This window comes from Lycium ferocissimum, chromosome 3 (assembly GCF_029784015.1).
Source record: "Lycium ferocissimum isolate CSIRO_LF1 chromosome 3, AGI_CSIRO_Lferr_CH_V1, whole genome shotgun sequence".
NCBI lineage: Eukaryota > Viridiplantae > Streptophyta > Magnoliopsida > Solanales > Solanaceae > Lycium > Lycium ferocissimum.
Window position 1 is genome coordinate 53,864,229 of NC_081344.1, and position 13,773 is coordinate 53,878,001.

Below are 13,773 nucleotides of genomic sequence, written 5' to 3' on the forward strand. Positions count from 1 at the left end.
AGGGAGTCTAAAGCCAAATTTGCTTGCTACCAAATTATCCCAATTGTATACAAATAAAAGAATTGTAAAATTAGCAATGAAAGCCAAACATGAACGATGTAACCAATAAGCACATAGTGGCAATGAAAGCCAAACATGAACGATGTAACCAATGAGCACATAGTGGCAATGAAAGCCAAACACTCCGTTTCAAGTTATGCGACAATCTTTTTTTCCAGACCGTCCAAAAATATGGTGTATTTCTATATTTAATAACAATTCATCTAGTTAAACAAATTCCTATGAATTATTTTAGACCATAAATTTAAAAAATATTTCTTTATTTTTTAAATTTTACTCAGTCAAACCTATGTCAAACACCATCGTATATTCGTATTGCAACATGGACGAAGGAAGTCCCAAGGGAATCTTGTGTGGCTATTCCAATATTCCCTAGTAAGTTTCGACAAAATCCAATGCTCTTCACCCTCTATATATAATATAATCCAACACCTTTCCCTAGTATTAAATTGTCTCTCTTTCTAGTCATTTAAAGAAATTGTTGTTTGGTTGAAGGGATCATGAAGTTTGGAAGGATCTTAATGATTTTGATGACCCTTATAGAACAGACTCTACCTGATTGGAAGGGCAAATTCTTGTCTTATAAGGATCTCAAGAAACAATTGAAGATGATTGATCATCCTAATAAACGCCAAAAATTAAATGATGATGATGGAAAAGAGGTGAATGATTTTGTGAAGCTTTTGGAGGAGGAAATCGACAAGTTCAACACTTTCTTTATTGAAAAAGAAGAGGTTTATATCATTCAATTGAAGGTATCTTTTCCTTATCCTCAGTATTCTTGATTTGTATTGCTGTAGATTTGACATTTCCCTAAAACTAGTTAATTTCAAAATTAATAATTAAAAACAAGAAAAACTGAACAGATTGGTATGAAAAGTATCCATATAAGAGAATATCCATTAGTTGGGATTATGTTTTAGTCATTATTTTTGTATGCTAGTGGTGGTTTTGGTTTTAGGAACCCCTAATTTGACCCAATACAATCTATCTAGATGGCCCTGATGGAGCAGTGAATGTTGACAATTTGCAATTGTGGTCAGCAGTGTTTTAAAAAGCGGGGCGTTTTACTTAGCATGGGGAAAAACATGAAATCAATGACAAGTGAAGATGTAAATTTCGGCTGCATATATTTTTAAAAGAAATGTTAAGTGATATTCACCCACACGGTGTTCTTAAATAGCAAATATGCAATACTATGCTTGTTATTCGAGTTACTCTCAATCTTCTTATTTCTATAGATGAAAAAAACTACTATTAAGTATCATTCATTTATGAAAGAATTATGAGGGTCAACAGAAGTTAACTAAGAAATTTGACACATAATTTGTATAAGAATTGTTAGGCGAGCCCCGAGCATTGGGCGTTAGGCATGTTTAGGGCGTATAGTCGGTCGTGTAGGGCGTAAGCCTCACAGAACTAAGCCCCACATGTGAGCCTCGAGGCATTTTGCAAGTACCCCACCCCGGGGTGAGTCCCAAAACTGCATAGTGTCGGTCTAGTGTCATAATACGGGTTCAGTGGTAGAAAATTTGGGATTTGGGATCCACTTAATGGGCTATTAAGCTTGTTCAGATGATATACTCAGCAAACAGGGTATATCTATTTCTCTTCTACATGAGGGTTTTACTGATATTTAACTGGGAATTATATCCTTCTGCTTTGTAAAACCACTTGATAACTAAGCCACAAGCTTGCTTGTGTCAATTGGCTTCACTACATCATGATACGTAGCCAATATTTTTACTTTTTAATTTTGATCTTACATGTATAAATAGTAATTATTTCACGAAGTGTCAGATGGCACCACCTTGATAAGGTGTTCCAGCACCCTTGTTGATCTTTAAAATATTTTCCCTCCTCTTCTTTGGAATTTTGTTGCTGAAGCATTACATCATTCTTGGTAGTTGGTTCTTTTTGATTTCCAATTATCTTAGTTTAATTCAGGTGACTTTTGTCTTTATGTTAAGCAGAGAAGAAGGAAATCTGTTTATTTGGATATGCATTTACATTTCATTGCGGACATCTTTTTCATACCATAATTGCTGAAGCAGAATTAACCAGAAGATAAAAAGAAATAAGATTTTGTGTTATGCATTTAGGATCAGCAGAGTCAGAAATATGGGTATCCGGTACATTTTTTGTGCGACAGATGAGTGTGCATGTGCCATGTTACTTCAATACTATTCTTTATGGTCTAAATTTCTCTGATGGATTTTTACTAGGCAATGTGTCTTGATAGCAGAGAAATGCCAATCAAGTCCTTTTTATTAGATTTATGGTGGAGTATGGGGGACTATGAGTGAAATAAATTTACCCCATGATGTCACGTATATAATATAAAATTTAGCATTTGTACTTCATCGTTCACCTATATGGCTTCATGTTATCGTGCTTTTGCTTTGTTTTGAATTTTAACTTATCAAATTTATGCATGATAATTTTTTTTTATTGTTTTGGCAATTGCAGATACTCAGAGATAGCTTTGTCGAGATTAGAAGTTCTGAAGAGTTGATGAGAGTAGGCAGAGACCTAGTGGATCTTCATGGACAGATGGTTCTATTAGAGAATTACAGTGCTCTTAACTATACAGGTACTCAGGCATTACTATTTTTGCTGACAACAATAAGAAGTATCACTAAACTGAAAGCATGGTGCATATGAATAAACTTCTGTGTAGATATCATGCTTTAATAATGTACTTTCTAATCTCGCTCAAAAATTGTTCTAAAATGATAAGCAGTCGCTGCAAATATAACCTGGCTTATGAGTCCAGGGTGAATCCCATAGAGAACAATGTTAACTTTCAGTCAATTAATTCCCAAGTTAACAAGTTGAACACAATGAGCAATTACTATTGAGTTTTCTAAATATTAACTACTAATTGAATTAAAAATAAATAAGCAGAAGCAAAACTACAAGCAGTCAAAGTCTAGAGAATCCACGGATGATAAAAAAGCATAGGATAATGATTTTCCCAATTGTGGGTAAGGTTTGCGTACATTTTACCCTCCCCAGACCCCACATTGTGGGATTTCACTGGGGATGTTGTTGTTGGGAATGAATGCATACGTGTTCCCTCTAATATCACTGAATTTGTTTCCCTTGGTTGTGAGTTCTTCAATCACTGTTAGTATCTCCCGTTTAATAGCATTAATATCCTAGAATTTATTTTCCGGAATTAACTCTAGCTAGTGAATCAATCAACTCACAAAAATCACGACAAAGTAGAGTTATCCCTAAGTTTCACTTTTAAATTTAGTAATCAATTCCTTGATTATTCGGAAGTGTCGTTCAACAACTACCTAATCTTATAGTCTTTTCCAAGTAAGACAACATATAACGGCGCGTTCAATTGAGAGCTCTTCAATTAAACAGCAATTAACATATAGTTGAACAAAGGGAACAAAAACGCCAAGATTAATAGGAAACAGAGTCAAAGAATTCAACCAACAAAAGGTTCCATCAAAACCTTAGATAAAGAGTTTAGCTTCTCATGTTCAAAGCAATAACGGCAATAAGATAATAAAAATCATGATTTAAGTAAAGAGATTGACAGAAATTGAGTCACGATGATAGACATGTTGAAGATTCCTCTCCAGTGGTGAAAACCATCGTTTCTCACCTTCCAGTGCGTTGCGCTGTCACTTTCCTTTCCCAGAAACAAAAGATAACATGAGTTACGAGAATTGTCCTATTTATACCATGGGCTTAATTAAAACTTGCGCAAAAGCTGAACTGCGGCTCCCCAGATTGCTATCTGTGATTTGATTTGTGACTCACAGAATTTTCTTCAAATTTTCATTTTCCTGGACTTTAATTTCGCTCTTAGGGATTAAGTTTATCTTTTACCGATTCTGCTTGGGAGTTTGATTTGGCTCAATCTTCGCTGCTTCAAGCAGCACTTCGCGTTCCGCGATTCAAAACTACGGTTCACATTCTTCCTTAGCTGATAGCAGTTCTCAGTTTAACTCCAAAGCTGCACAATTGTGGCTCCTTTTGATCCTCTTCCTTCTTTCCATCTTCTTAACTGCAAATCAGTTGCAACCTAAAATTATGCAACTTGTATAGGAATCTAGCCATATTTATCACTCAAGGACAAAAAAAAAAGTTCACTTAAAGATTTAGATAAGTTGGTAAAATCCCAACTTATCACTCTTGAACAAGTTTTTCTTGTACTATAGTACTCTATTTATCTCGTTAGTCATGAAAATAATGTGAACAGAGTTCTTTTTTTTAGAGGGCGCGTTGGTGAAGTTCTTTATGTAAATGATACATTTAAGGTTCAATGGTAGGAGATGTAGGGTATTAAAAACTAGTGTCTAAGAGAACGGAATCTCACTTTTGATGTGGCAGCTCATTCTTAAGTTTAAGGTACCCTCTCTTCTTATTTGTCAGTTGAATGTTTGAAATCTTTATTAAAGTGGAGCACACATCATTTCTTGAAACTGATCAAAGTGAGGCTGAAACTCTTTTAAAGTAGCTTTTGGAAGGACAATAACAACAAGAAGTTTGACTAACATATTCCAAGCTAAGCATAAAGCAAGCTGAACGTAGGCTTGTTCATTGATGATTTTGTTCTTGCAGCCTGACAATTAGAGAATGTCAATCTATTTAGTTTGAAAGAAAGCATGCTGACATTTCTGTGGCGGATGTAGAAAGAAACTGTAGAGGAATCCTTCATTGCATGAAGAAAGCTGTGGAGGAACCACTATCTGTAAAACCATGAGAGCCAGTAGTCAGTTAGGTACTTGGTAATGCGAGTTACTCCCTCTGACCCAGTTTATGCGACACGCTTTTCTTTGTTAGTCAGTCCCAGAAAGAATGACACTTTTCTATATTTAGTAACAAATTAATTTTAAACTTCCCATTTTACCCTTAATGAAATGATTCACAGTCCCACAAATATCTATGGACCACAATTTTCAGAGGTCTTTCTTTCATTCGTAAACTTCGTGCCCAGTCAAACACCTTCACATAAACTGGGATGGAGGGAGTATGTCATTTTCCAAGGTGGAAATGTCTGTAAAAGTTTATCGAAGAGCAACTGGGAAAAGGCACTACTTCTTCATGCAAAAGAATGAAGATAAAAAAAGAAAGTAAATGAATCTTTATTTCACAGTTGATTAATCATTTCCTGCGGTCTTTTTGTACAGAAATCTTGAAAATAGTTCTACAGGTTCCAATTGGTTGCCTGAGAGTTTGACTTGGCTCAATTCTCGCTGCTTCAAACACCACTTCGCTTTCCGCGACTCAAAACTACGGTTCACAATCTTTCTTAGCTGATAGCAGTTCTCAAGTTTAAGTCCAAGGCTGCACAATTCTGGCTCCTTTTGATCTGTTTCTTCCTTCTTTCCATCTTCTTAACTTCAAATCAATTGCAACCTAAAATTATCCAACTTATATAGGAATCTAGCCATATTTGTCACTTAAAGACAATAAAAATGCATGTAAAGATGCAGATAAGTTGGTAAAATCCCAACTTATCACTCTTCAACAAGGTTTTCTTGTACTTTAATACTCTATTTATCTCGTCAGTCATGGAAGTAATGTGAACAGGGTTCTTTTTCTTAGAGGGCGCGTTGGTGAAGTTCTCATTAGATGTTCAGTTTAAGCTAAGTTAAATCTCTCAATCTCATGTAAATGATGCAGTTAAGGTTTAATGATAGGAGATATATGTGCCACCATTTGACTAGGCACAGAGTTTAAGAAAGAAACGAGACTTATGAAATTTATGGTCCAAAACAAGCCTTGAATATATTTGTGGTTGTAAATCATCTCATAAAGTTAAATTGTTTCTAAATATAGAAAGGTAACATTCTTTTTGGGACAAACTAAAAAGGAAAGGGTGCCACATAAATTGGGACGGAGGGAGTACTTGGTAATGCGAATTACTCCCTTTGTCCCAATTTATGTGACACTCTTTCCTTTTTGGTCCGTCCCAAAAATAATGACACTTTTCTATCTTTAGTAACGATTTAATTTTAAACTTCTCATTTTACTCTTAATGAAATGATTTACAGTCAAGCAATTATCTATGGTTTGTTTTAGACCACTATTTTCAAGAGTTTTTATTTCATTCTTAAACTTTGTGCCTAGTCAAGACACCTTAATATAAATTTGGATGCAGGGTGTATGTCATTTTCCAAATTGCAAATGTCTGTAATTTGTCCATCGAAGAGCAACTGGAAAAGGCACTACCTCATGCAAAAAAATTAAGACAAAAGAAACTAAAATGAAGCTTTATTTCACATAGTCAATTAATCATTTGCTAGTCTTTTTGTAACAAAATCTTGAAATAGCAACTCTCAGTGTCAGGCATCATAAGCCTTGTATAGATCTTTTTATTTTTTAATGTGTTTAAATTCTAACATTGTATAGATCTTTTTAAATTCTCAATGATGGATATCCAGTAGGTAGCTACAGGTTCCAAGTGGGGTAATAAACCATAGATTAGTAGAGGACCTTTTGAATAAGTTTTATTAAAAGAACCTGAGGATTTGTAGTTCTTGAGCCAAGGGCTATCTAACTGTATTTAAGTGTAACCCTTGTAATCCGATTCTTTAGTAGAAACTGATTGGCATGTTTGTTCATTTTAAGCTTGTTCTATAGCTGATTGTGAATAGGCATAGATCAGATCTTTGTCTCTTATTTTGTTCGGAACTTCTGCTGGCTCCTTAAACTTTAGACTTCTTCCCAGGCTGCAATGTTTAAGCTTAGTGCTATTGCATCTGTACTTATTGGCCTAGAAATACGGGATGGTTCTCTTCAGCTACATCAATAACTGCATCACTGACATGATTAGGATATTATTTTCAGTTCTTTTATCATTTTCACATATTTTTCCGCTTCGGTTATAATGCTTTTTGCAGGACTAGTGAAGATACTAAAGAAGTATGATAAACATACTGGTGCTCTTATTCGCTTGCCTGTCATCCAAAAGGTGCTAGAGGAGCCATTTTTCAAAACTGATGTTCTGAATAAGCTAGTGAAGGAGTGTGAAGCCATGCTTAGTATCCTTTTCTCCCGAAACGAGCCATCTGAAGCACCAGGAGGTGAAGGAAGTAGTGGAGGAGGTAGTAGCAAAGTCGAAGATGCGGAAGAACTTGTAGAGATTAAAAACTGGTCTAAAGCACCAGGAGGGGAAGGAAGTATTAGAGGCGGAAGTAGTGGAGGAGGAATCGGTGTAGCTGAAGATCCAGAAGACCTTGCAGAGATTGAAAAGCCTTGTAAAACACCAGGAGGGGAAGGAAGTAGTGGAGTCAAAGATCCAGAAGAATTTGCCGAGATTGATAACATGGGAAACATGTACTTGAAACTTGCAAAATCAGCACTGAGTGTCTTGCAGGAAATCAGAAGTGGAAGTTCAACTGTTAGCATGTTCTCTTTGCCTCCAATGGAAAGGAATGAGGAATGAACTGCATGAGGTCTTGCAGCAAAATAGTGTTTTCTGTCATCTGTGACATGCTCTACATATTGGCGTGTTATACCTTTTTTGGAATTCAGGTGTTATTTATGTGTAAGTAATAAGTTCAGGTGCTGTGACTACGTCCTCAGGCCGTAAATAGGGTTTCGATTTCCAGAGTATATTATAGTATCTAGTAGAGATGTTCCTTATCAAGTGTTTGTGGCTCTAGGATTTTCTCAAGTTGGCTAATGCTCCTATAGTCTCAAGGTTGTTTATGGAAAGGTTACTTCGTTCATAATGTATTTTATTATGTCTTGTTGATATGTGTACTTTTTGATGTGGAGGTAGAATGTGATAGCAAGACATTGTAACTGGGATATCGTAACCTTACGATGAGCGTGCCCAACAATGTAGCTTAGCATGAGCAGGGCCGGAAAGGCTTGTCCGCCCTTATTTGTTTGTTCAACTAAAATGTTGCGCTGCTTTAAATTGATACATATTTTATAGATATTATTTATTTATTATTATGGATGTCTATCTCTAGGAGAAAACTAGGGTTTATGACTTGGGACCAACTACTTTTTTTTATAAATATGGAGGTTATAACCCCATTGTAAAGACATCACGTCCTCGATAGGAATAAAGAATTCTCCCATTCTCTCTCTTTCTATACAATATTCTTCTTGATTGTTTATTATTTTATAAAAACATTATCAGCACGAGACTCTATCATTTTACTTTGATTTTTAATTTCAAACCAGGGAGGCAATTCAAAGCCATATCGATTGAAGCTGGTAAGAGATGTATCTTTGTTTTCATGTTTGAAGACATAATATTATAAAGGAACGGAGAAAGCAAAAGATGTAAGTAGCATCTTTCTTTTAAATTTACTGATTTCTCTTGCTGAAATAACTAGGGTTTCCATGGGTCTTTAATTGCTATTTTACTGCCATTCTAAGAGAAGAAAAAATTGCATATGCACGTAAGACGGTCATAATTGGGAACCTGGTAAGCGTTTGAAATATTGTAACCAATATTTATTTTGTTTATCTTTATATTCTATTTCATACATACAAGTCTTCAAAGGCTTCAAATTTGTTTTCGGAGAGCAGTATCGCAAAGGAGAGTTTTGCAATAATATTGCCACCAGAAGTGGTAGTATTTTCATACGTTTGTTGTGATTACAATTAAAGATGTGTTAGAGAAAAATTTTCTACATCACATTTATGCCTCAATTTGCTTCTGAAGTAGCAATATCTTAAAAGAGGTTATAAACTATCACAATTTAATATGCTTAAGGCATGTTCAAATAATTATGTTCCATTCTTGAAGAATGAGAACTTTTAATAAATATTACAAATACAGATCCATTCTCTGAAGTGAATGTGACAATATTTAGTAACGCTTATAAATACTCACCTCCAGAAGAGGCATAATAATATTACGAATATTCTATGATTTACTCTTGAAGTAGTAAACTTTATATCTACTCCTGAATTAGTAAAACTTTGAGAGTTACTCCTGAAGTAGTAAGATATTGAAAAATGTCCAAGAAATACTTGAAGCAATGTTTTTTTTTTTTTTTTTTTTTTTTTTTTTTTTTTTTGTTTTGTTTTTGTGTTTGAGAGAAATAATGAGCTATTGAAAACTATGTATAAAGCTCATCCAAATGACTAAGTTCATTCCCCGAAGTGAATGAAGAAATACCACAACACACCTCCTAAAGAGATAAAATAACGAAGGATATAAATGTTATTTTGTGGTATGAAGGCCATTTCTTTGCACGTACATCGTAAGTACATCAAATCATCTTGGATACTTATATTATGTATCATTCTATGGTAAAAGGATACAAATTTTGTAGAATACTTTCTACTATAACCACATTAATATGTTGTGTTTACTTACTAATTTTCCAGAAGAAAATAACAATTCATACAAAAATTTCCTGAAGAAAGAAATAATTATGTGGTTGCCGCTTTGATACAAATTATTCAGATATTAATGGGTATTCCTCTGACGGAGATATTTACCATAGAAGTTGATGATAGAAGTATCAAAGACTGTATAACTTAGTGCTTACTTTTTGTCATTTATGAATTTAAGAATGTCTTTATAACATTTATTTGGCTGCAATATTTTTTTTTTGTCATAATACCAGAGATATCAGGGTAATATTTGATAGTACGAAATCAATTAAGGGCTCCAGAAGAGCTAACTTTTATCTAGAAGAGCATGACACTAGTAGTGTCCAAGGAATATGTGATTATGGAGAATAAATTAAAGGGTCTTGAAGAGCTTATATTCTATTATATAATTCTTTCTAGATTGTAATATACAAAATTGTTATGATCGAAACACAAGTTATAGTAAACCCGAAGTTTACTAAAGTAAAATGGCTATCATATTGAAGCTATAAATTATTGGAGGATTAAATATTTTCAAAATCATAGTGGTTAATATGTATGTGAATGGTTACCCTCTTTATTCTGCAAATTGTACTACACAATATAAGCATGATGAATCATATGTCACGATAAACCAGAAGTTTATTGATACAAAAAAGGAGTTCATGTCAAAGTAAATCAGAAGTTTACTGAAACAAACATCACATGGCAAGGTAAACTTGAAGTTTACTAGTATTAATAATTTTATTAGTCGGCATGAGCGGTTTGGCCATCCCGATTCAAATATGACATGCAAATTGAGTATTTGACATATATTGAAGAACTAGAAGATTCTTCAAGAATTTATTTTTGTTGCTTGTTCTCATGATAAGTTGATTATACTGGCTAATGTTGGGATTGAATTTCCTAAATTCTGGAAAAATATAAAAGGTGAATATGGCTGATATCTTAAATAGATGCATCAATGAGATGGTCACATGTGCGTCTATTGTAAACCTGCAGTTTGACATTTATAAAATTACTTGCTCAAAATAATTGAGTTAAGAGCACAATTTTCAGATTATGTAATCAAGACAATCCATCTTGATAATCTTTGGTTTATATCTAATTTTGGTTTGGCGTTAAATGCCTCCACTAAATAGCTAAACCATTGCTTATGAGAACAAAGCTTCATGTGCTAGTCTGAGATATGATATATTGTATACAACATCGCATGTATGCTTTAGACCAATAAATTATGATAAATTCTCCTATCACAATTGGTTCAGGGTCAGGAACCAGATATTTCAATCTAACAATTTTTATGTGTAGTATATGATTAATTAATGCACCATGATGCACAAAGATGGATTCCCTCAAAGAAGATGGGATATGTGTTAGTTTTTCTAACACAAGGGGGAGAGAATAAGTAGCTAAGAAATATGCTACAAAATGTTCCTATTAAATTAATGTTCCTGAAGGACAGTGCAACACCCTGTACCTTTAACTTAAGCTTTGACCATGATTCTAGACTCAGAAAACCAGATAGAGAATGTGGGGTTCAGAAATTTCTCTTCAGTTGTCAGATGGGGATTTACACCCCAGAATACGGACCGTATTTCAGTATACGACCCCTATTTCAAATCATAATTTGGCATCTAAATCACTATGCATTCTGGAATTTGGCTTGGGGAATATATATTGTTAAGAACGGACCGTTTTGAAATACGGCCCGTATTTGGGAAGGAGGTGCTACAGTGTTTCTGTTTAGAAATATGCTTAATTACGGTCCAGGTTTACAGACCATAATTCAGAATACGGACCGTATTTTGGTCAGTATTTCCCACGTCGCACTAGAAACTATAAATACCTGGTTTCAATTCTAATTTTTATTTTTACAAGTCCCTAAATCCCAGGACGACCTGTTCCTCTCCTCCAACACCAAGAACATCAAGGTAAGTCAATCCAAGCCCTTCCAAATCAATTCTAACATGTGTTCTCATAATCTAACCATAAAATCATTGTTCTTAACATAAGGTTTTCAAGAAAACCCATTTAAAGGACTCAAGACTCAAACCTTGGAATTCTTCTTCCAAGTTCAAATTTTTATTTCAAGTTTGGAGCATTACCAGGTATGTAGGGTTGCTATCTACGTGTGGAAACATCATTGTTCTTCGCCATGCTTCTTTTTCCATAAAGTATGAAGCTTTACGAAAACTAGAGTTTTTAACCATGTTCATGATAACCCTAGGTCCATGCCCCATGTTATATTATGTATTAAATTATTATAAATTCTTCGTTGTGTTCTTGATACATCATTATGATTATTGAGAATCTGTCCGTAATCCATTAAAAACCCATACTTTGCATTCCATGACTCCTTACATGCAAGTTATAATCTATTATGTTTATTTTCAAGAAAATACTCTACATACTTTACACGTTTTCATGCAAGAATACTATGAAATGATATCCATGTACATGCAAATTATTATTTATGAAAGCCATGGGCAGCAAGTGCGACCTATTTTCCATGTTCATGTTTTTGGGAGTTGCACAGATTATCGAAAAGGCTCAGATAGGGCACCATAGGATAAGGATCATTCCGCCCATGTTTAGGACAACTCCTTCATATTTCCCCATTGAGGGATTTGGATCCATTCATGCCATGTTCATGTCTTGCACCCTGGTAAGGTACAAAATGGCTTAGCTGATCGGGCAGAGATCAGACGCCACGTGCTAACGTGGTGGTTACATGTCGGTCATACTAATGCTCTCTCATATATATTTTACTCATGTTATATATATGTATCCAGGTTCATGCTCACAACCAGGTTTCAGTTTCAGTTTCAGTTCAGTTTTATCATCGTGATTTCATGTGTCATGCTTATTCTTTCAGTTGCTTTACATACCAGTATATTCAATGTGCTGATGTCCTCTTTTATTTTCTCGGGGGCCTGTATTTCACGATACATGTACGAATTTACAGGATGGCACATCTGCACAGTAGGACATACTCGTATAAGCTTATTGGTGATTCCCATCTCATTCGGGATTTAGTCATATATCTATGTCTTATTAGTTATGCATTAAAGGTGTGTTGGGGGCTTTGTCCCAGCAAGTATGATTTCCAATTCAGACTCATGTTAGAGGTTTCATAGACTAGTCAGTCATGTCATGTCAGATATTCAGAGTCGTATATCCATCTTTGGTCCATTCATGTTATTTCTGCACTCATGTTTAAACAAGTATGTTTATTAAGTATTATGACTTATTACGTTTTATAGAGGCTCATCATGCATTCACGTTATATTCGGCTTATGATATGCCTCATAATGATTCAGCAAGCCATGTGGTTCGCTTGGTCACATGCAGTAAGGCACCGAGTGCCGTGTTTCGCCTAGGCCATGGTTCGGGGCGTGATAAAGCTTGGTATCAGAGCCTATGTTCAGGTGTCTTTAGGGAGTCTATGAAACCGTGTCCAGTGGGGTCACTTTTACATGTCTGAAGGCCCCACACATATAAATAGTTGACCACCAAGACATTTAGGATTATCTCACTTCTTTCATACTCCAAATCGTGCAGTTAGAAGCAGTACTCTCAGGATGCCTTTCTAATTCGTGTGTGTACGTATTTTCAGAATCATGCCTGCAAAAAGGAAGACTTCTAATAGCCAAAGAGCGTGCTAATGCTTTGCGGGACGAGAGGCTATTCGAGCCCGCCGGATCGGGCGCCTCACCGGAGACTACGCCACCAATGACTACTACTCCAATAGAGACTCCAGTTCCTCTACCCGTAACTAATGATGCTGATGTTAGAAGCGCCATTAACATGCTCACTCAGTTGGTAGCAGCTCAGGCGCAGCGTCGGGAATCTGGGTCAAGTTCAGGGAATAATGGAGAGTCTTTCAAGACTAAGGACTTTCTTAGGATGAATCCCCCAAGCTTCACGGGGACAAAGAAAGACGAGGACCCTCAGGACTATATTGATGCTCTTCAAAAAATCTTCAGGATTATGATAGTTACGGAGATCGAAGCAGCTACTTTTAGAGCTCACCAGCTGCAGAGCATTGCCAACACTTGGTATGAATCTTGGGAATTATCCCGAGGTGAGGATGCACCTGATGCTATATGGGATGAGTTTGTAAGCGCATTCCTAGACCAATTCATGCCAATAGAAGTCAGAGAAGCTAAGGCTGAGTAATTCCTGAAGCTTAAGCAGAATGGCAGGCCAGTTCAGGACTACTATTTGGAATTTATTAGTCTAGCTAAGCATGCTCCACTTATGATACCGGACATGAGGGAAATAATGAGGAGGTTTGTTGGTTGTTTGGATCCCCATTTGTACGATGGGGCCAATATTGCTGCACAGAACGAGGGAATGACTATCTCCAAGATGGTTGCTTTCGTACAGGGGAAT

At 35.5% G+C, this 13,773-nt stretch overlaps 1 protein-coding gene across 1 annotated transcript; it reads left to right on the plus strand.

Annotated features, from left to right (window-relative positions):
• The first annotated feature begins 382 nt into the window (after positions 1-382).
• LOC132050282 (SPX domain-containing protein 1-like) lies at positions 383-7,999 on the plus strand. The gene is made up of 3 exons (XM_059441473.1): positions 383-815; positions 2,530-2,653; positions 6,933-7,999. Exons 1-3 carry the CDS (start codon positions 561-563, stop codon positions 7,475-7,477), a joined length of 924 nt encoding a protein of 307 aa, XP_059297456.1. The 5' UTR covers positions 383-560; the 3' UTR covers positions 7,478-7,999.
• Positions 8,000-13,773: the final 5,774 nt, after the last annotated feature.

Excerpts from the sequence above, each read along its gene's own strand:
- LOC132050282 (XM_059441473.1), top strand. The coding sequence starts at position 561 with ATGAAGTTTGGAAGGATCTTAATGATTTTGATGACCCTTATAGAACAG. Across the intron at positions 816-2,529 it reads TTTATATCATTCAATTGAAG|ATACTCAGAGATAGCTTTGT; the intron begins GTATCTTTTCCT and ends TGGCAATTGCAG. Across the intron at positions 2,654-6,932 it reads CAGTGCTCTTAACTATACAG|GACTAGTGAAGATACTAAAG; the intron begins GTACTCAGGCAT and ends TGCTTTTTGCAG.